This window comes from Eschrichtius robustus, chromosome 8, assembly GCF_028021215.1.
Source record: "Eschrichtius robustus isolate mEscRob2 chromosome 8, mEscRob2.pri, whole genome shotgun sequence".
Taxonomy (NCBI): Eukaryota; Metazoa; Chordata; class Mammalia; order Artiodactyla; family Eschrichtiidae; genus Eschrichtius; species Eschrichtius robustus.
Window position 1 is genome coordinate 54,742,642 of NC_090831.1, and position 20,958 is coordinate 54,763,599.

Consider the following 20,958-nt stretch of genomic DNA (forward strand, 5'->3'; position numbering starts at 1 on the left):
TTAATGACAAGCTTATTTCAGTATAATGAATTGCAGATGAAAAATTTCAGTTAGCAACTTTTATGTATTCAACTTTTAGAATACGTTGAGATTGTTAGCAGGGCAAGTGGTATTATCCTCATCTCATGCGTAAGAAAAATAGGTTCAGGGAGAAGCACCCACCACCGTAACAAACATGAGTTACTCTTGTTAAAAAAAGACAATACTGAACAGTTATTACAGGCTTTTAGAAAAGAAATAAAATGTCAGAATATTAATGAGACGCTAATAGGTTGATTGTAGAGGATGCATTTTATGTCAGGAGCTATATGCTAAATGCTTTATGTTCATCATTTCATCAGTTTCTACTATTTTAAAGTGAGGAAACTGAGGCATAGAGATCAGGTGACCTATCTACGGTCACACAAGTGGTGTGTGGAGCATTCCATGTCTGTCTGGCTGTGACACCCGTGCTTTTAACAACTGCTAGAGTGTGTGCCCAAGAGTTATGGGGGTCATTCTAGCTTCCCCTTCTGAGACGTTATAACCAGAAGCTATACAAATGTTGACTGACTCTGAAATGGTTATGAATTCAGTGCCACTGGCACCACCACTGTTTATAGAGGACCTTGCCATGGTAGAGCAAATATAATGCATCATTCGATTGTCTAAGTAAGGAAAATGTTTCTTAATGTAATGTGGTTTAATATAGGTCAGAAGTTTCCCAGGAAAAGTCAAGGAGCATTTCAGTAAATTTTAAAAAGCTTTCTAAGAAGGAGTGGAATGCTTTTTAAGCTAGAGGTGGCTGTGACTGTGGGACTGGCACTCTCTGGCAGCTTTTCTTTTTTTTTTTTTTTTTTTAAGATTTATTGATTGATTGATTGCTGTGTTGGGTCTTCGTTTCTGTGCGAGGGCTTTCTCTAGTTGCGGCAAGCGGGGGCCACTCTTCATCGCGATGCGCGGGCCTCTCACTATCGCGGCCTCTCTTGTTGCGGAGCGCAGGCTCCAGACGCGCAGGCTCAGTAGTTGTGGCTCACGGGCCCAGTTGCTCCGCGGCATGTGGGATCTTCCCAGACCAGGGCTCGAACCCATGTCCCCTGCATTGGCAGGCAGATTCTCAACCACTGCGCCACCAGGGAAGCCCTGGCAGCTTTTCTTAACCGTTTCCCATCCTGAAGTCGGACGTGTGCGCAGTCCCAGGGGGTGTACCCAGATTAACGGGGTATGAGGGTGTCTGAAGTAAACTCGCAAGCGGTCCTCATGGTTTATCTCCTTTCTCTCCCACCGAGGAAGCAGTTTGGAATGCCAGTGAGATGACCTTTTTACAGGGAATCCCTGAGTCTACTGTAGGTTCTAAAGGTGAAGCTATTTAAAAAATTTGGTTCCTAATATTCCAGATTGCTTGCAGGCTTTTGTCACACTGATCACTGTATACAGTGTCATGCCTCTGGGGTTGATAATCACTATAGCATGCCTTATCAGCACATTCTTTTTCTCTTGGTGTGAACTTGTACATTTGGGGTGGTAATTCCTCTGGGAAAATTGGCATTGGGGAGCTATAGACCTGTTTATCCCATATTATAAGTACAAACTATATAAAAAGATAAAATTACTGAACCCACTGAAAGTCTCTTCTGGAGCAAAAATATATATGTATGTGTGTGTGTGTGTGTGTGTGTGTGTGTGTGTGTATTTGTTAATTTATTTTCTCTATACTAGAGTTATAAGCAAACTTCTAAGCTCTGATATAATGTTTTGGGCCAAATTTTTGAAAGCTAAAATTTAGGTTATCCAGACTTGGAGTAAACTGTGGTCAGAGAAAAGATGTCTAGGGACATTGTCCTCTTCCAGTTGGGTTGTCACAGCCCTTCCTAAGGTTCAACACATACGATCCCATCATTACTTCTGCTCTGATCTGGTGATCTTCATTCATTCTGGCCCATACCCGTTTATTCCCTCATGCCCTTGTGAAGTTCTGCTCTTTCCTTGTCAAGTTCTACCCACCCCTCAAGGGGGAGTCCAAGTCCTACCTTGACCACAGAACTTGCGTGATACATGCAGTCTATGGACAGCCCTAACTTTTAGTAACTTAACTGCTCTTGCTGTTTGTTTCAAATGTTTTTCCCCACTCTTCTGTGTCATTCTTAGTCCTACGGTATTCATTCCACTGTATTATTCATTCTTTTTTAACCTATTCTACCGAAATGCCCTCTAAAATCCTCTTGACTGATTAACTTACATTGTCTGTTCACAAGCTGAAAACCCGGTCCTGTGGTTCTTTTAATAACCTTGTTGATATTTGAAGGCCATGAAGTTTGCCTGTGCAGTTCTACATTGGGGTCATTCTAATTTGCTGTCTTCTCTCTAAATCCCTTTAAAATTATATGAGAAAACTACTGCATGTCTCTATGTAAACACTGTTCTGTAAAGATTCATTTTTAAAAAGAAAAAAGAAACATAGATTTTTTTTCCCATTTAAAATAAAATGTTTAAAGCAGGAAGGGAAATGGAGCTAATGCAGGTTTCTAGGCTAATGTGAAGAAACAAAATTCCTATGCTATACAAAATAACTTTTCTATCCAAACTGAATAGATAATTTGAAAGAAGTGAGTGCATTGGTTGTCAAGGGTACTGTCTCTAGGGGAAGAAAGAACAATCGCGGTATCTTATTCAAACTGAAAGGCAAATCAAATCATCCAGAATGTCCTTTTTCCTAACTCTTTTTTATTGGGGTGGGGCGGTTAGGAACGCTGAAGTAACAGTGTAGGGAAAGGCAGCCTAATAATTCCTCCAGGACGAGTAAGACACGCTTCTGTCTAACACTGACTTGGAGAATTCAGGCTGTGCGGGAGCTTGGCTATTTTAATTCAACTGCCTGTATTACAGCCCTCCCGGCTTGCCCAGGGGTGGGAGTGGTGGTGCTCTGAATAACTGAAGTCTGTGAACCTTGTTACATAAAACTATATTCTACCAATTACAGGGCAGTTAACACTTATGCTGCTGTTAAAAGAGTCATAGAAGATTGCTAAAATTTAACTTATGCTGCAATCAGGCAGGTAAAGAAAAATGTAACTTCTTCATTTTTCTCTAAACGTTGTGTTGTCCACATGAGCCCCTGTCCTGCTGGACAGCCAGAAAGAAGGAAAAGAGAAGCCCCGTAATTTTAGCCTAATCCAGTAAAATGACTCTAATAAGGAAATTTAAAAGGTTTTCTTGTTAGCTGTTTAGCATATTTTGGTAAAAAGGTTCAGTCAGCGCCCTCTCCTTGCTCCTCAGCAAGACAGCCCTTGGGGATATGGTGAGTGGTGTGGGCCCTTGACCCTAGCAGACCAGGCTTGCCTGTCAGGTTGGCCCTTTCCCATCTGCACTGATCTTACCAAGTGACCCCTGAAGTGTGACTGGGGTGCGCTGTTACTGGGGAGCCTAGTGTCAGTTGGGTCTGTGTCTCTCGGCTTGATCAGTGCCCGGTGGTCCTGGCTGATGCGTCCTCCTGGAATGTCAGCATCAGCTGACATTCTGATGCTCCTGAGGTCTGGCTGCGGCTTCCACAGACATCCCGTTCAATCACCTGACCTCTGCTGAAGCAGCTCCCTCTCGTTGCATCCCACCCTGACCTTCCCTGACTCTAACCTATGTGTTAAACACACACACACGCACAAAACACAAAAAAACAAAAAACCCACACCTGTTCGTTGCTACTGTTAATGAGCAGAGTTCTTAATTGGACGGTGTGGCTCACCTTCCATTCCTCACTAACCAACTCTAGGAAAAGCTCAGCCCAGAGGATTCAGATGAATTTGTTAGCATTCATGACTCCATGCTCTAGGTAGAGAAGCAGAAGGGCACTTGAGGTAGATGGTACAGCGCGTAGGGCAGGAAGTTAGGAAGATGGGTGGCGTGTTGAGAGGGTACAAGGCAGCTTGATGTGGCTGGAGCAGTGGGTCACAACCGGCGGGGCCGGGGGGGCGAGGCTCAGATTGATTGCAGGGGTCTGCACATCTGTAGGGAAGCTAAGCATTGTCTTTGTATTGAATAGAAAGAATGACTTAACTGTATATAGATGCTGCCGAAATAAGTAAAATACAATTTATTTGAATTCACGGTAATGTTTTTGTCATATAATTGCTCAACAGGTACAGAGTTTATGGGTCCGCGATCTATTTCTATGTTAAAGGGGTCCCCCACTTAAAAATGGGGAACAAATGGCTTGGTCACTTGGCCTAAGCTGCCCTGGCAGTGACAATAATACAAAAAATAGCAGTAATAGTTAACACTTATAGGTACTTAACCACATGCAAAGCACTACTCTGAGCATTTTACATATGACTCATTTAATGCTCACAGCAGTAGTTTGGAGAGTTGTGATGCGGAAACTGAGGCAAGACAGGCTGTGTAACGTGCCAAAAGGGCAGAGGCCTCTGTACTTGGTGGCAGGCAGCAACATGAACCGAAGGCAGAAGGTGAACTTGGAAGTGATCTTCATGGCACGGGTTCTCAACCATGATACTTTAAAAAATAAACAGGTATAACCTGAGATCTACTGAATCAGGATTGGAATAGAGACATGAGACATGGATATCGGTACTTTTTGTAAAGTTCTAAATGTGAGGCTAACGCATACCAAGGTTGAAATCTACTGTTCTATAAAGTTAGCCTGACAGAAACTCCGTTAAGTGATAGGAAACGTGAAAGTTAATTAAATCAGAGTCTCAAAATACTACGTAAAGAAGCCAGATTAATTTTTTCAGAACAGAAAGATTTTATTGAGCGTGGTACCTATTGCCACGTGGCTGACACTTCTGAAATTCTGTAAATTTAGCTTCATAAGCATCTATATCTGGAAGGGATTTCCTAGATAATTGAATTTGCTCCTCTTAATTTTCAGGTAAGGAAAAGGGTCTACTCTCTACTGAGTAACTTACTTAACAGCATTTACTGACGATCAGATTTGTGTAAAGTGCTGTGCTTATTAGCCCTGTAAGAGACGTGACCATATGTAAGTAATGTAAGGTCTTTTATGAGGCCAGCTGTATTATGACAAAGTTCAGAAAACTTTGAATGTAAACACAAGTCTTATCAAATATTACTGAATTGGATCTGGCAATATATAAAAATGATAATACATCATAAAATGATATTTATTCCAGAAATACAAGGATGATTCAACATCTAAAAATCAATCAATGTAATTCACCAGATTCAGTCCAAAAAAGAAAAACTATACGAGAAACTCCATAGGTGCAGAAAAATCATTTGAAAACAACTCAACATCCATTCATGATATAAATTCTCAGAAAAGTAGGACTATAAGGGAATTTCTTCAATCTGATAAAACCTTACATAAAACTTGCAGCTTGCATCATACTTAATAGCAAAAGACTGAATGTTTTTCCACTAAGATTGGGAACAAGGCTAATACATTGCCTCTTATCACTTCTTTTCAATACTAGCCAGTGCAAGTAAGGCAAGAAAAAGAAAGAAAGCGTATGCAGATTAGAAGGAAAAAAATAAACCCATCTCTCTTTGCAGATGACATAATTATATACATAGGAAATCCCAAGGCATCCACAAAAAACCTACTAGGCCTGGTAAGTGGGTTTAGCAAGATCACAGGCTACAAGGTCAATATAAAAAAATGTATTTCTCTGTACTGGCACAAAAAAGCATTATGAAATACTTAGGTATAAATCCAAGAAAATGTGCAAAAGTTGTATGTCAGACACTTCATAAGCCTGATTTAAAAAATCAAATTGCAGTAAGTAGAGGATCTATCCATGTGCATGGATTGGAAGATTCAGTATTGCTAAGATGTTAATTCTCCCCATATTGACCTGTCTTTTCAGTGGCAGTCATCTCCTGATCTGTTGGCCTCACCACACATGCATAATAATAAAACCTACGTTTGGAAACATTAACCTCTAAACAGGGAGTGTCCTGGAGCTCAGTCTTCAGACATCTTTTTCTCTTCTCACTCTGGATGTACCCTCACCCAGTCATGTATTTAATATCAGCTCCACAGTGATGACTCCCAAAATTCAGGTTCCTGCCTTCTCTTAGGACCTTGTATACAATAATAGTACCACCACCAACTACCCTGTCACCTCTGCTCCCTTTAGTCTCCTTATCCTGCCTAACTTGTCCTTTTCTACCTGACATGTATAAGCAACATGAGAAATCCATTGGCATCCTTAATTTCTGAAATGGTGCTGGATTAACAGCCTCTAACTGGGGAGATCAACTTCAAGTTTGTCATTCCTATGTCCCAAACCTACCCTTTGTATTCCTCACTTTTCCTAATTAGGTTCTCATTTTATGAATCTTGGAGAGGAGGAAAGACTGGATGAGTAAACAAACATTTTTTGAGTATTTCTCAAAAAACTTTTCATGATGGAACTTGGCATAAGTTTTGTATTAGAATCATAGGTGAAGAAAATTTTCATTTATCACTTTAAATTGTTTGTATAAAAAATGCTGTGAAACCAGCTTGTCTTAGTCTTTGTTATTACTCACCACCCCCTCTCCCAAGGAAACGCTAAGTCCTCCAAAATTTCCATTGTTTACAGACCAGACTTATTCCAGGTGTGGGAACAGACAGCTTATCTTTATGAGAGTACATCAATTTAGGAACAGTACAGGAATTTTAACGACAATTGAACTTTTAGGCATGCTTGTGCCAGCATTCGAAATGTAGCTGTTTAATTAAATATTAAGCATTAGTTCTCAAATCTTCAATATAAAATGTGAAAGAGATACTAGTAATAACTAATTTTATTCAATTTTAGATGAATGTGTCCCTGTATACCCTGGACCTTAATAAAACCTGTCACATTCACAATTTACTACTGTTTGGTAAATTTCCTCTGTAAGCATAACTGATAGCCTGATGCTATGAAAAGTTATCTTCTCTTGAGAAGGTTGAACAGGTGTTTGTATTCATGATGTCAGTGATCTCAAAAAAATCCAACTCTCATTCTTCTACCATCCCACTTTTTCTTTTTGTAATAGGAATTTGCTTTGTTAAGCAAAATAGATCTGTCCTGTTATAGATATTATGGGAAGATATAGGTGGGACAGTACTTGAGTGTCAGGTATGACACCTTCTTATCCTCTTGGGGTCAGTAGGTGTTGGTTTCAGTAGAGACTGACTCTGGGTCCCTTGACGAACATTCTCTTTTGTGGCAATGATTTCTTAGGGAAAAAAATTTTTTAAATCTGGCCCAGGAAATAATTCTGAAAGAGAAAGTCCCTAATACTTTTCCTTGCCTGACATTGAGCAAGGGTGGAATGGACTCTGGGTTGTCCAAGAAGAACGTGGATTCTGGCATTGTCAGCTGACGTATCATCATTTCTTCCCAGCATGGTGGAAGAAGAGTCCCTCCTTCTGTTCCAGACTCATTCTTCTGCCTGGGCTATGAGTCCTACCCCTCCTTGGACACTTCCCATGCCTGCTTTCTCAGTTCCTCACTCTCTGTTGGCTGTTCTCCTTTCTCAAACAAATGGTTCTCTCAATCGTAAGAGGAAGAAACCAAACCTACCTTTGATTTTATATCTTCTTCTAGGTACTTCTCCTTCCATCTTGTTCACTTTACAGCCAAAGTTCATGGCCTTCAGCATAAAACCAAAACTCTTCAGCAGCAATAGACAGGCCCTGACTGTTCTGTCCTTGGCTTTATCTCTTGCCGTTTCCCACTTCCCCTGTGCTGGTCATCCTGCTGAGTTCCAGGGCCACTCCTTTTCCATCAGAACCTCACCTTGGATATTACTTCTCCCGAGACGCCCCTGAATCACAGATCAGGCTAAGCGACTCTCACTTGTGTTGGCAGAATATCTTAAAGATGGATTTTGTTAAGCCCACTAACTATTATGTGCTTTTTTTTTTTTTTTTTCATATATGTGTGTGCTGTGCATCTCCTGTTTGTCTTGGGATCGTGTTTGAAAGATTCCTGTAGAGTTTGTCTTGGTTCTGGTTTATTCCATGCCCTAGAATTTCACCAGCCTTTAGCAGGGGTAGTCTGAGGTTCACGCTAAAAATTGTGTTTTCCTCAGGTCCCTCCAGACCAAGCAGGGCGGGGCAGGGCAGCGTCAGCCTGGCTCAGGGTGGGAGGTGGTGGACAGGCCTGCCCCAAATTCCCCAGGAACATCCTCTTCCTGATTTGGAGGCACGTGTGCTCCCCACCTTCATGAAGTCTCAGTCTAGAATATCTCTTTTTAAGGCGAAGGTTGATGTATAGGGTGTATGTAGGAAACACTCAGAAACAAATGACAGCCGCAGGGATGGCAGTGATCGCAACTTACATGAAAACTGATTGTTCGTGACCTCTGTCATGTGCAACATGCCTGGGCCTGGGATCGTGCTGGCTCACGTGTGCCTCTGGAAGGTCATGTGTGACACCTCGACTGGCTTAGCACATGCCAGTTATGCATGGTCTACACCTCTTGAACCACTAGACTCCAAATGTTTGTCTATTTTATGGCTGTTGGATGCATTTAACACATTTTCCTGCAGGAATCATGTTATGTGTGGAGTGGTAGCTCTTGGCAACTCAGTGAACATGCCATTCGATATTGAGACGTAGATGTAGATAGATAGAACTTGTGCATTTTTAAAGTTACATCAACATACAAATGCAAAAGGATATTACTTAGATAATATTGATAATGTAAGAAATGCTTCCAGCTTTCCATCCTGAAATCCCAGGAAACCTCTTCCACTGTTGAAAAGGAAGTAGGATTTTCCAATTACAAGATGATACTAGTTGCTTTTGAAGCTTGAGGCACAAATATTGTGGTCAAAACCTGATTAAAGAGTGTGGGTTCTATCTCTCATATAGAAGATTTATGGTAAGCTTTACTTTGAAAAACGTCATTGGAATAATCTCAAACTCATTACATAATTCTCATGAAGGAATTTTTGCTAAGAGAATTTTGGGAACCCCTGCAGGAATACCAGCTAAACCCAAGTTTCTAGAAATTACACTGGACCTGACTGGTATAAAATGAATTCTACCGCCCAGATAATGGCTCTTATGTGCTGCTTCCTAAGGCTTTTTATTGAAAATCAACCCCACGTGACTGTTTAGCCCTCTCAGAGCTGAGAGTTTGTGTTGGGAGACCTTTTGCGGTGGGGAATTTCCTGCTTTTTTTCTGATGCAGTATGAATTGTGTAAATGATTGTCAAACAGCTGGCCAGGTTGGAAACTGTCACTAAGACTGTACTAATTATTTCTTAGGGGAAGATGAGGAAGTGAGGGTGACCATTGGTTGCTATTATTTTATTTAAGATATTTTCAGAGTCACCAGCTCTTTAGAGTTTGATATAAGAAAGTCATTCATGTTGGATTTTAGAGACAAGGAGGTCACTGAGAGGAGGGACTGCTGCAGGGAGCTGGGAGGATGATGGAAGAGCTGAGGGAAATGGCTCGAGTATAAGCAGGGTCCTTCAGTTGAACTGACTGCAGAGAACAAGCTAATGTCTTGCGCAGTGGTCGTCCGGGGATGGTGGCTGATAGCAGAGCATTCTCTGAAGTTTAAGGTCCTCAGTTAATTTATTCAGTGAAGATTTATTGAATGCTTCCTATGGACTGTGTTGTGTTCCAAGTGTTGGGGATGGAACCAGGAACAAAACGGACAGAAATCTCTACTCCCATGGAGCCTATAGTCTAGGAGGGGAGAGGACAGGCAATTTCATAAACAAACAGATTTATGCTGGTTAATGGTGGAAAACTTTATGCAGATAAATAAAGTAGGAAATGAGCGATAGAGATACGGGTCAGGAAAGGCCTCTTCAAGAGGTTGACAGAGACTTGAAGAATGTGAGGGAAGAAGCAGTGTGCAATGTGAGGGAAGTGCTCTAGGATAAGGGGACCGTCAGGGCAAGGCCCAAGACAGAAGCACTAAAGGCAAAGCAAGAGAGACTGGAATGGAGTAGAGAAGTGAGAGATGTCAGCCACTGTAGAGGCTTTGGCTTTATACTGAGAAACATAGGGAGTCAGTTGAGGATTCTGAGCAGAGGGGGGACATGATCTAACTTACATGTGAACAAGACCACTCTGGCTCCTGGGTCGAGGTAAGAGATCCTGTGGCTGGAGCAACAGAGGTTGGAGTAGAGGTGGTGAGAAATGGTCAAAAGGGAGATCTCCCGTGAAGGCAGAGCTGATAGGATTTGTGGATGGATACAGCATAGACTGTAAGGCGGGGGGCGGGCTGTGGGGCTCAGGGATTACTTCCAACTGGAAGGATGGAGTTGCCGGTAGTTAAGCGGGGGAAGGCTGTAGGGAGGGCAGGGGTTTGTTTTGGTTTTGGTGGGGGTTGAGTAGAACGATAATGTGTCCTGTTTGATGGTTAGAGGGACCAGGGCAGAGGACCAGAGGCTTTTGCCATTCCTGTGTCCTCACAGCGGCACCCTTAGATATTGCAGACCTCATGCACTTACAAAGACTAGGCATTAGGATTCGACACACTAGGATTCACGGCACTAGGGTCCGGCATTTGCCTTGGAGGGTTACGGGGTCAGGCTTGGGCTGTTGGCAAGCAGAGACCTTGAGAAGCAGCCGTGAGAATTCACAAAGGGAACACCCGTTGTGCCAGAGCTTCCTGCTGGCACAAACCCTCAAGGATGGGTCTTCCTTCCTAGGACCGCTTCCTTTTTCCTTCTCTTTCTTATGTCAACTTGTCACTGCCATTGGCGGCTGAGTCCAGCCAAGGTTTCTCTGTCCCCTTCTCTAACCGGAGTCTCTCTTCGTCTCTTCTTCACTGAGCAGCGCGGCCCCCTTTGGTAGCAATGGGGCAAATATGCAAATACAGTCCTCCCTTGGTGTCCGTGGGGGATTGGTTCCAGGACCCCCATGGATACCAAAATCCACGGATGCACGAGTCACTTATGTAAAATGGTGTACTACGTATTACAGCTGATTCTTTCCTTTATTCTCCCTTGCCCCATCTGTTTCATTACCTGTTTTGATCTGACATGTGAGGACTTTGTCTTCGCTGAGTTGCACTGATGTGTATTTATATCATAAAATAATCAGAATTTATCTCATTTTGTAAAAATACATTTACCGGGGAAAGAGAGTCTGGTACTTCTGGGCCTTTTGGCATTAAGCTGGGGAGGGGCCACAGTGGTGAGGAAGGAAGGGGAGTGAGGGAGTATCCCCTTCTCTCTTCCTTCCCCCCTTTCAAGCTCTCCCACTGTTTGCCTGTCCCCCTCAGTCCTGTTCCCACATCCCTACTCTACGCCAGGTGCCATGCAGGTACCTGCTGGTGCAGGGCAAACCTGGGACTCCCTAGCAGAAAGGAAGAGGCTTTCTGAATTCTTGAGCAGGCAGCGGGAGAATCCCTGAAGGTGTGAGTCTGGAGAAAAGCAGGACCAGATCTGGGTTTTAGAAGGAGAATCCTGGCATCTCTAGGAGATGGGGTACAGGAGGAGAGGCAGAGACGAGTTGGTTAGAAGGTGGTTAAAATAAGTTGTGGAGGTGGGGGCCTATCAGCGCGCCTCGTGGGGAGGAAAGTAGGAGAGCAGAGCAGAGGCGGGGGAGCGCCGGAGGCGGGGAAGGGCCGCAGGGTGACATAAAGCTGAGTGGTGAGAGGCACTGGCAGAACCGGTGAGGGCAGGAGGCAAGAGGATGTCAGTGGAAGTTATGTCGAGTTTGAGGAGCCTGTGAGATTCCCATGTGGGTGAAAACGTTCTGGAATGGCCACTTAGAACCACACTGAAGTTAGATGGAAACACAGGGTGAGCTCAGGGAAGATTCAGGGGCTAGAGAAGGACTTGGGAGTTCTGGGTATAAATTATGGTGATTGAGGGGATAAAAATGGGAGACGGGCTGTGGGACAGCTCTCGGGAGACCATCACTCTGTCTCTCTTACACGTATTTCCTTTAGAAACGTTTCTGCCAAGGCATGTTTTGTGCTGGAAGCGTGATGAAAGATAGTTTTGCTTGAACAGAGACAAATTATTTGTCACTGAGCTAGCAACAGCTTGGCCATTACTCATCAAATAGCCACGATCAGTGACGTACACAAGAGCTTACCTTGGAGTTCTGAGTTCCTTTCAGTAGTTTGTTGAAAACACACTCATGACAGAATCTGTGCTAATGCAAAATACGTCATGCACGTTAACTCATCCTTCAGGTGCTGCTGGGGGCTGAGAGGCATGAGAGGGCATGACCAGCTTGCGCTTCAGCACAGACAGACGGGACGTTGAAGCCCGTGTTTGGTGCTCTTGTGTCTAATGCTCTTGGCTCCTAATTTCCTCTCAGATCTGTTTGTCACCTCAGCATAATCTTATAAACCTAGTTTGGTGGCTCATGTTACAAAGGGTTGCAAATCTCTTCTCAGGGTAACTTCGTGTGTATGGAAACCTTGTGAATAGATCATTTTAATAATAAAGCTCATTGTTTGAAATGTTCATTATCAAGGTCATGTTTCAGATGCTTTGCTGCACCAAGAATGAAATTATTTGACAACATGCCCACTGTTTCATATCTAGAACATGCAATTCTTGTAAAGGCGGTAGTTTGTAATTCATTGCTCTGACTTGAAGGGTGGGATTTTTTTTTTTCTTTTGAAAGGGTTTAATAACATTTACAGAAACAGGAAGCCAGTGCCAGAATTGATACGACTGGCTTTTCTTTTCTTAAAGAGCATCTTCCTAGCTGTCTTAAGAGCCAGGAGAAGCCCTCGTGCCCCGTGAGGCTTGCGCTCCAGCTGGCCCACTGCAGTTCCCGAGACTGAAATCAATCACTGAGCTGCCAGTGCCATACCGCCGCTCTGCAAGGCAATTACCACCAATCCCCCCCACCCCAGTCCACAGGTGTTGAAAGGAATTGCTTGTGGAAATAGATCTGGGAGACAATTACATATATTCAGTTGGCATTAGTCAATGTTTTTTTCCTTTGACCAAGTCAGGAAAAAAAATGTAATTTTATAAGATTTGTCTGAAGTAGATAATTTTTTATGTTAGCATGTACATTCGTGTGGTGAAAACTTTTCATGAATTACATTAGAAAGATGATTTTTCTAAACACACTGATCTTATACTGTGTATTATGTTGTATGTCTCCTTAGTTATTTAACACATGCATAATTTTCTTCTCAACTGGGCTGTGGTCTCGTAAAAAAGACCAAAGTGCTTCTGCTATTGTATTGAACATAATTCCTATCACAGTATTAGGCTTATAATAGACCATTTCATAATAAATCTGTTTGGGCTGAAACTCAGATGTAGTGGAAAATTCAAGTTTCATATTTTTGGAATCTGGATTTCATTTAGACTGAGCGGGAATGTCAGTACTTTACGTTACATTCGCCGTCCACTTGTGCTCTGTGCATGCCCGTGTTTGTAAATCTGGTGTGTCAGGGTTATTCTGTGCTATCATTTGGAGAGCAGTACGCAGCCCTCAGGACTTAACTGATGTATGGGAAAGACGTTCTTGCTAATTGATTTCGAAGGAACAGTTGGGCTGCAACAGAGCTGTGTTCCTATGGCATTATTGTCACCGTGTTACTCGCATGGGCACTTTCACTAATGTATTAAGCAATAATGCTATTATTTACCATGTATTCCCCATCACTTGGTGAATAAATTTGAACAACCAAAGCTGAAGAGTAATTTATTCTTTGTTTTTCAAAGATCTCATCAGAAAATTGAAGACTCAGAAGAGAGCAGCGATGAAATTCTTTGTCGTCTAACGTCTGCGGTAAGGCCATGTGATTTCCCTGCCCAGGGGTGCAGAAATAATGAGGAGTCTTTGGAGGGCGGCAGTCTGGGTAGTGGTGTAGAGACACTTGCCCTATGGCTGCTCATCACTGTGGGAGGCCCAAGTCAAGGCAGAAGGAGTCAATGGCATTAACTTGTTCTACTCTGATGCAGCCTCTCCTGCAAGATCATAGATGCTCTTGGTGGAAAGTTCCTGGGACCTTAGTGGAGGATTTTTTTTTTTTTTTTAATACAGTATGACTTAACCTAGGGCAAGTTGTGACCTGCTGCACAAAGGAGAAAAGACTGTATGTTTCATTAGGAAAAAAAAGATCACCTCAACCAACAAAAGATCAAGTCTTCAGTTTTTAAATGTAATAGATTGCAACATTTTCATTGTCTTTTAAAGCCATTAATTAGAGTCGGTAGTTGACTTGTTGGTTGAAGGAAAGCTTATCCCCTTCTTCCTAGAAAAAGGTGGCCATGGCCTCTAATCATGGAGCTCCGGTTTTTGACAGGGTCTAGCAATCCTGTCTCACAAAATCTTTATCCATTGGCTGGGCTTTCTGGAAACTTTTCTAGCCTTCCCAAGGATTCTTGAATTCTTCTTTAACTGCATTCTTTAAGCGGTGCTTGCTGAAAGTCATGCTGGCTTGGGTTATATATGTGGAATCTTACACAGTTGGTACACCAAGTCTTGGCATCTGGGCATAGCTTGAGAGTTAAAAGCTGTCTTTCCTACTCTTCTGGAATGTAGCTTAGAAAAGTAACTTTTGGCTAAATACAGTGCTCAGTGGTATAAAACTTCACATGAAATGAAATCTTGACAGCGTGTTATGAAAAAATATTTAACATGACCTTTGCAGTTTAAAATATTGACCAAAGAGGAGTGCCTGTTATGTGCAAAATTGTTAACAGCCATCTGTTTAAAAAAAACCACTCACTACAGACCAAATACTATGTTAAACATTGTGTGTGTGTGTGTCTGTGTGTGTGTACATATATACATACACACACACACATTACACTTCACAACAGCCCTGTGAAATAAGTGGCGTTATCTCTGTTTTACAGACATGAAAGCTTCTAGAGGTTAGGTAACTTGCCCAGAGTCACCCATCTAGAAAGGAACAAAGCCAGGATCTAAACGTAGAATTTTCTGCTTCCTAATCATGTTCTCTTAACTACTACACCTCATTTTTTGTTAACGTAATACAGTTATTAGGTAAGTTTCAGAAGCAGCAGACAGGTACGATGTGGTTCCTACAGCTGTACCAGGAAGATAGGCACTTTAAAAAGTTAACCTATAAAACAGCTGGCAATTGAGCATCAAAAATCATGGTGTATAGGTAGTAAGTCCAAGAACCGTAGCAGAGAGCTTCATTGAAGAGACAGGACTTGAGCCATCATTGAAGGCAATCAGGATGTGAACAGGTGACAAAGGATGTGTACTCTAGCTGTAGGATTTATTGTGTGCAGGCAGAGGAATGGGAAAATACAGTGGGAAAATAGTAGACCCCTCTGGTTACAGAGGAAGCACCTAATAGAGAAAAGTGAAAGCCTTTTTGAACAACAGATTAACATGATGAAGCAGACATTTAAGAAACAAGAAGATGAGTTGGAGATGGGGAGACTGGTTGAGAGGCTGATGAAAACCTATTATAGTTTCTGGAGATTTTCGGGGGAACCAAAAGAAAAATGAGTTCAAAAAGGAGCATGAAGAAGTTTTTAAAAATCAGTAGCACAGGTACATGTAGAGGAGGAGTCAGATAACTGAAGTTCTGAACTTGAATGGAAAAGCGATGATACTCTTAGGAAGCTGAGTAAAATGCGTGGAAGGAGAGATGACATCATTTTGGACACACTGAGTTTGAGGACACAAGGATGTAAAAATATTCGGGAAATACCTGGAGACGCGAATCTGGAACTCAGAAAGGTCAGGGCTAGAGCTATGGGAACCAGTCCAGGTTGTCGATTGAAGAGCGTAGTGGAAGATGGAGTCTTGGGCAGCACCCATGATAAGAGGGCAGTAGGGAGAGGAGAGGACAGTGAGAGGTGGAAATACCGACCAAGAAAGCCTCTAAAAAGGAGGGTGGACAGCAAAGTGTCGGCTATGTATTTGGTTGAGGTAATCTTACTAGAAAAAATCTCCAAGCTAAAAGACTGAGTAAGCTGAGGTAAGGTGCTAGAGTAGGAATGAGAATAAAGGGCAGAGGAGAAAAATTCACGTCTTAATTGATGGCTGATCCGCCTGGAATAGTGAAACTGTCTTTGAACTGAGAACGTGGACCTTGATTCTTAGTTCTTCCAACACTATGACCTTGGCCAAATTGAGTGCTGGACTAGACAATATCTAAGTTCTAAAATTCCTCTGTTCATTGTATAAGCGTTTATGAAGGGACTGTTGTGCTTCACCGCTTCACAATGTAGTTATTCCTGTTGGCTTTGGTATGAAAACTTTGTTACCTAGCTGTTAACACCACGTAGGAAGGGAGATGTTTGCATACATCAGTCAAGTAACAGTTGTCATCTAGCATGACCCTTCAATGCATTAAAGGAAAGCAAAAGTGACGTCTGTAATGCAGACTTGTTAAAGTGCTTTTCAAAAGGTTTGTGTAATTAGGGGGCACTGGAAAGGGGGCAGCAGTTTCCCACAATAGAGTTTACCGTACTGCCCTGTATATTCACCTCTTTTTACTCAAACTTGAGGGTTTTGTATGTTGCTATCTTTTTAAAAAAAAAATCCTCATTTTTAAATAGTTTATTTCTTAGTCTCAGGTTCATCAAGAGAAAGGTCCTGTCATGTAAAAAAATAATACCTAAAATTCTACCCTGGAAGAAAACACTAGTGAGTTTTCATATTAAAGGAACATGAGAAGACAACGTGTATAGAAATAAAAACGTCTTGATAATTCAGTCAGATTTACAGCTGTTAAATGTACACAAACATGGACAATAAAAATGTTCCAGGTACATTTCTGGTGAGTTTCAGGAAAGAGCCACCCTCCCAAGCGCCTGACATCTGAAAACCTAAAGAAGAAAACTCTGTAAGAAGTTTTCAGCTTAAGGAAAAAGGACATGGCTATAATAGACTCCTTCCATTATGTACAGTCTACAGAAACACTCTGGGCATTATTATCTGAAAATCGTCTGGCTTTCCCTGCGGAACATGTGGTTTCTGCCTTAACGTCTTAGCTTCCTTTTTAATATCTTCTGACCTTACACATTTTGTTAACTTGAAAATCTTCTCTTCTTCATTTCCTATGAGTCTCTGTTAGTCTGATAAAGCTGGCAGACCAAGAAGGGCCCTTGGATGACATAGTCTCCCAGTTCCTATCCTTGAAGTTCTGAGCATTATTTTATTTTATTTTTAAACATGAATTCTCCCAGTGTATATGCCAAAAGGAGTGTTCAGAATTGATGACATAGATTTTATATACTTGTTTTACAATCCAGGATAAACTAGACATAGGGAAGAATTTATAGTGAATGAAATACTGCTTTCAAAGTCATAGTTCTTAGGATGTAAATTTAGGAAATAAGCTAAACTTTGAGGCATTTTAAAGAACTGAGAAGTACTTGGGCATCATCCAAAGACAGGAAGTGGAAACATGGACATCCTTAAATAGGAGATAAAAACTGATTCTGGATTTCTAGCTCATGCTTCCTTAAAATCAACATCCTAAACAAACCATGTTGGGCTATTTGTGTTACTTCGGGCTAAATTTTCTTGATGGAAATTGTAGCGATAAGAAAACACAAACATCTGAGTGAAATTCATGATTTTTATTCACACGGTCAAACTGCTGAGGGTGATGTGAGTTAAGCTAAGTTGTGAATTTTACATATTAGATGCTTATTTGATGGCATGGTTATATGAGTGGCGTTTATAAAAGGACGGGGGTAGGGCATGTGGCGTGGTCCTCTGTGCTACTTGGTCCAGCGAAGTCAGCCATCGCTCGGATGGTAGAAGAGAACAGTGTTGAGTGTCTACAATAAACGTGAACCTGGTGGTGGTAGTGGTGAAGAGTTTGTGGCCATATCTTGAGAGATGAATTCAAATGACAAATCAAGTATACAGAAGTTAGGAAGAGAGGTCAGTGTGGATGAGAACAGAATCTAATACTCGGGAACCATTTAACTAGACACTCTTACACCCTCATATTCCTTCTCAAAGCTGATGTAGTTGATAATTTTCAGCAGTTTAGATTTCTCTGTTGGTATGTTTCTGCGCTATCCTGTTGCTCATTTTCTTCAGTTCATCCAGCTTTAATGTAGAACCTCTGCGTTTGATGCTCCTAGTGGTATTTTCCAAATTCCTTCTCATAGGGTATATTATCACTCCTCTTAGAAATACCACTGAGCAATCCAACCCAAATTATAAATGGGGTGACTGCTGTAAGTTCTAGAAGATCTTGAAGCAGATGAAGCCCCAAGAAGCCAATAGCCATACTAAGATATATAACTTTTGGTGAAAGTGTTAGAGAAAAAGAGATCTGCTGTGGAATTTTTTTATTTTTTATTTTTTTGCACCTCTCTAGGGAAAAAAAAAGAGGTGGTGGTTATAACTGCAGCACGTTGTCAACTTCGCAGAAAGGTTTTTCCCTGCTCAGTGTCCAGAAGTTGGACATAACTCCATCAGTTTTCACATCAACCATGAACTTGTTCTCTCAGGCTTCCTAGCGTTCTTTCTAGTAAAAGTCATCTTCTCATTTTTTCCCTATGTGGGATCCTGCTTTACAGATAAAAAGGATCTGATTTTATTCTCATTAACTAAGACCTGCACTTACCCTGGGCCTCTGATTCTTCTCCCATGTCATCTTTTCCTTAGATAGAATTCTCTTGGGAAATACTTTTCACGGAGGCTCAAGGACCTGAGTCTTAATGAACAACCGATTGTCTTGTATCACCAAAAGCATGATACTAGGAAACTCAAAGACCCCAACTTTCCAAGATTCTCTGTCTTGTCAACTATCTCATTCCTCTCACGTGCCTGTTCTCATATTTTGCTTTCACTCATTTAAAACTCCTCTCCTTTGCCATGTCTAATCATTCACCTGAACCTTCCACCATTTTCTTTAAGGTGTGTCTGTCACAGGACTCTGTCTACACCCTTTCTGGGTCAGGAAGCGTGTAAGGTGGCTAGGATTCCTTTAGTTTGTTCTTCTTGATAAATCTACAAGTTGGGTTGATACATTGGAGAAATTCCTTGTTGAACAATAGTATCTGAAGATAACGGTGACAGCTTTTTTTGATTGGAAACGTTCACATTGGTACCAGTTCAGGAAGCAGAAATAGCATGGGATTTGAGTTTTGCCGAATCTTTAAAGGGTTAGAATTTTGGAGACTTATTTAAGAGGTGACATGTCAAGTTAGTTAGGTCTAGAAATAATCTTAGGGAAGGTGGGGAGAATCTGTCGCATTGAGTGCCTGATGAGCAAAATCCAGTGATGAATTTTGCCACATTTAGAAATGCGGTTTTTTTAAATGCTGAAATACTAATTTCCACTCACCCTTTTTCCTGGCTATCTGCCTCTTCCTTTCTGAGGAATGGAGAAGCAGTGTAGTTAATCTCCATTTTCTAAGTCTATCACAGACTTGAGTGGGCACGTTTGTTAAGAGAATAAAAGTGACTCCGCAAGGGAATGACTAACCTTCTCTCTGGCCGCCACAGGATTGTGAACATCTTATATTTCTTGTCTTTAGGGAACATAAAATTCTTACGTGGAATTGTAGCCTGGCTCCAGCCCTTCCAGTGGCTTCAGAGCTACTATGTGATTTGGGGAAGGGCCGGGTAGATTGAGTTTTGAGAAAGTGTCAGGTGAGGCCCTGGAAGACAGCTCTGGTTTCAAAGAGCATTAAGAAGGCCCCAGAGGACTTGTAGCACATTCTTGGTGTAGTATTCCTTGTTCTTGGTATTCATAAGAAGCCGTGGGGCTTGTTAGTACCTTCCCTCGTTGTGCTTTAGAACTACCCTGATCAGCTGTTACAGTGTTCAAGGTGACTTTGGCCGTGGATTTTTAAGTCTCTAGGACCACTTGGAGAGCTGGTTAAAGCTCCTTCAGTTTCCCTCAGGGAGGATCTCACAGTAGCATGCCACAAAGCCCATGATTGTCAACATGTGAACAGATAGCTGAATGGTATTTTTCTCTCCTTTGTCAATAAAAAAGGCTTAATATGTTCTATGTCTATCATACATCAAAGTGATTTTCTTCATCCTGGGAATAGATCCCTAAATACTGAAAGATACAGAGGTACATGCACGCAACTTTTTAAAATAATTATTAAGTTATTGTCTCTACTGCCAAAGAAACCATCTGCACATGCCCAGATCATGTGGTAACCTAATTTAACTGTAGCCTTATCAAGTTGGTTTTGGTGAACAGCATAGTACATGTCTTTTGCCTACTGCAGTGAACCCAGTGTAGGGGCATTTATTTAAAAGCATTAGTTCAGAAAGATGTCAGTGTGCAGAACCCATTCAAGAATAAAACGTGTCTTGATGAATCCCTTGTCAATAGGGGAAGAAGTGTGTGTGTGTGTGTGTGTGTGTGTGTGTGTGTGTGTGTGTATATGTACATACACAGTATATTATGGTCTTTGGGTATCTGTTCCCAAGATGGAGATAATAATTTTTACCTGCAATACACATAGAAAACATAAGCATTTTTAATTGACAAGGAATAGAAATAGATCATTTAGCTATCAGTTTGTATATAAACAAGGGAAAAATCTGGAAAGAAAATATATAAAGTGAATCACTTTTCTGTATACCTGAAACTAACACAACATTGTAAATCAACTATAGTCAGTTTAAAAAATTAAAAAGTCAAAAAAAGTTGTATATTCGCAGTTATGGGTTTGTGAAGTGTTCCTGTGAAACCCTATCTGAGGGAGGTGGAAGGAGCTTTAAAAGGTGATCCATGAATATTTCATGTTGGGTTTCTTCTTTGTGCATTTGTTTAAAATAGAACTTCTTATTGCTGCTTAGATGAAATGTATTTTTGCATACCTAACTCAATGGCATAGCTTTAAATAGTATGTCCATATGTGAAGCAGGACCAGGAGGCATATAAAAAAGTGAAAACTACTTGAGTTTTTGGTGGTGATGGAGTAAGGTAGATTTTAAATTAGTTTGTTATTTTATGTTGTTGTAAAAATCAGAATATAAGGAAATTTTATGTGGATACTGGGTAGAAATTGGATGAATTCTATTCCTATATTTGTAAGTGTGAAAAGGGTGGTAAACTTGGTAGTGACTTGTCATTACTGTGGATTATACT

The 20,958-nt window shown here is 41.4% G+C and overlaps 1 protein-coding gene across 1 annotated transcript in view; it reads left to right on the plus strand.

Annotated features, from left to right (window-relative positions):
• The window catches only part of RAPGEF5 (Rap guanine nucleotide exchange factor 5), a 213,284-nt gene that overhangs the window by 47,658 nt on the left and 144,668 nt on the right, over window positions 1-20,958 (plus strand). The window contains exon 6 of the mRNA XM_068549953.1: window positions 13,610-13,676. Within this exon, the coding sequence (XP_068406054.1) occupies window positions 13,610-13,676 (67 nt within the window). The remainder of the gene's footprint in view (window positions 1-13,609; window positions 13,677-20,958) is intronic.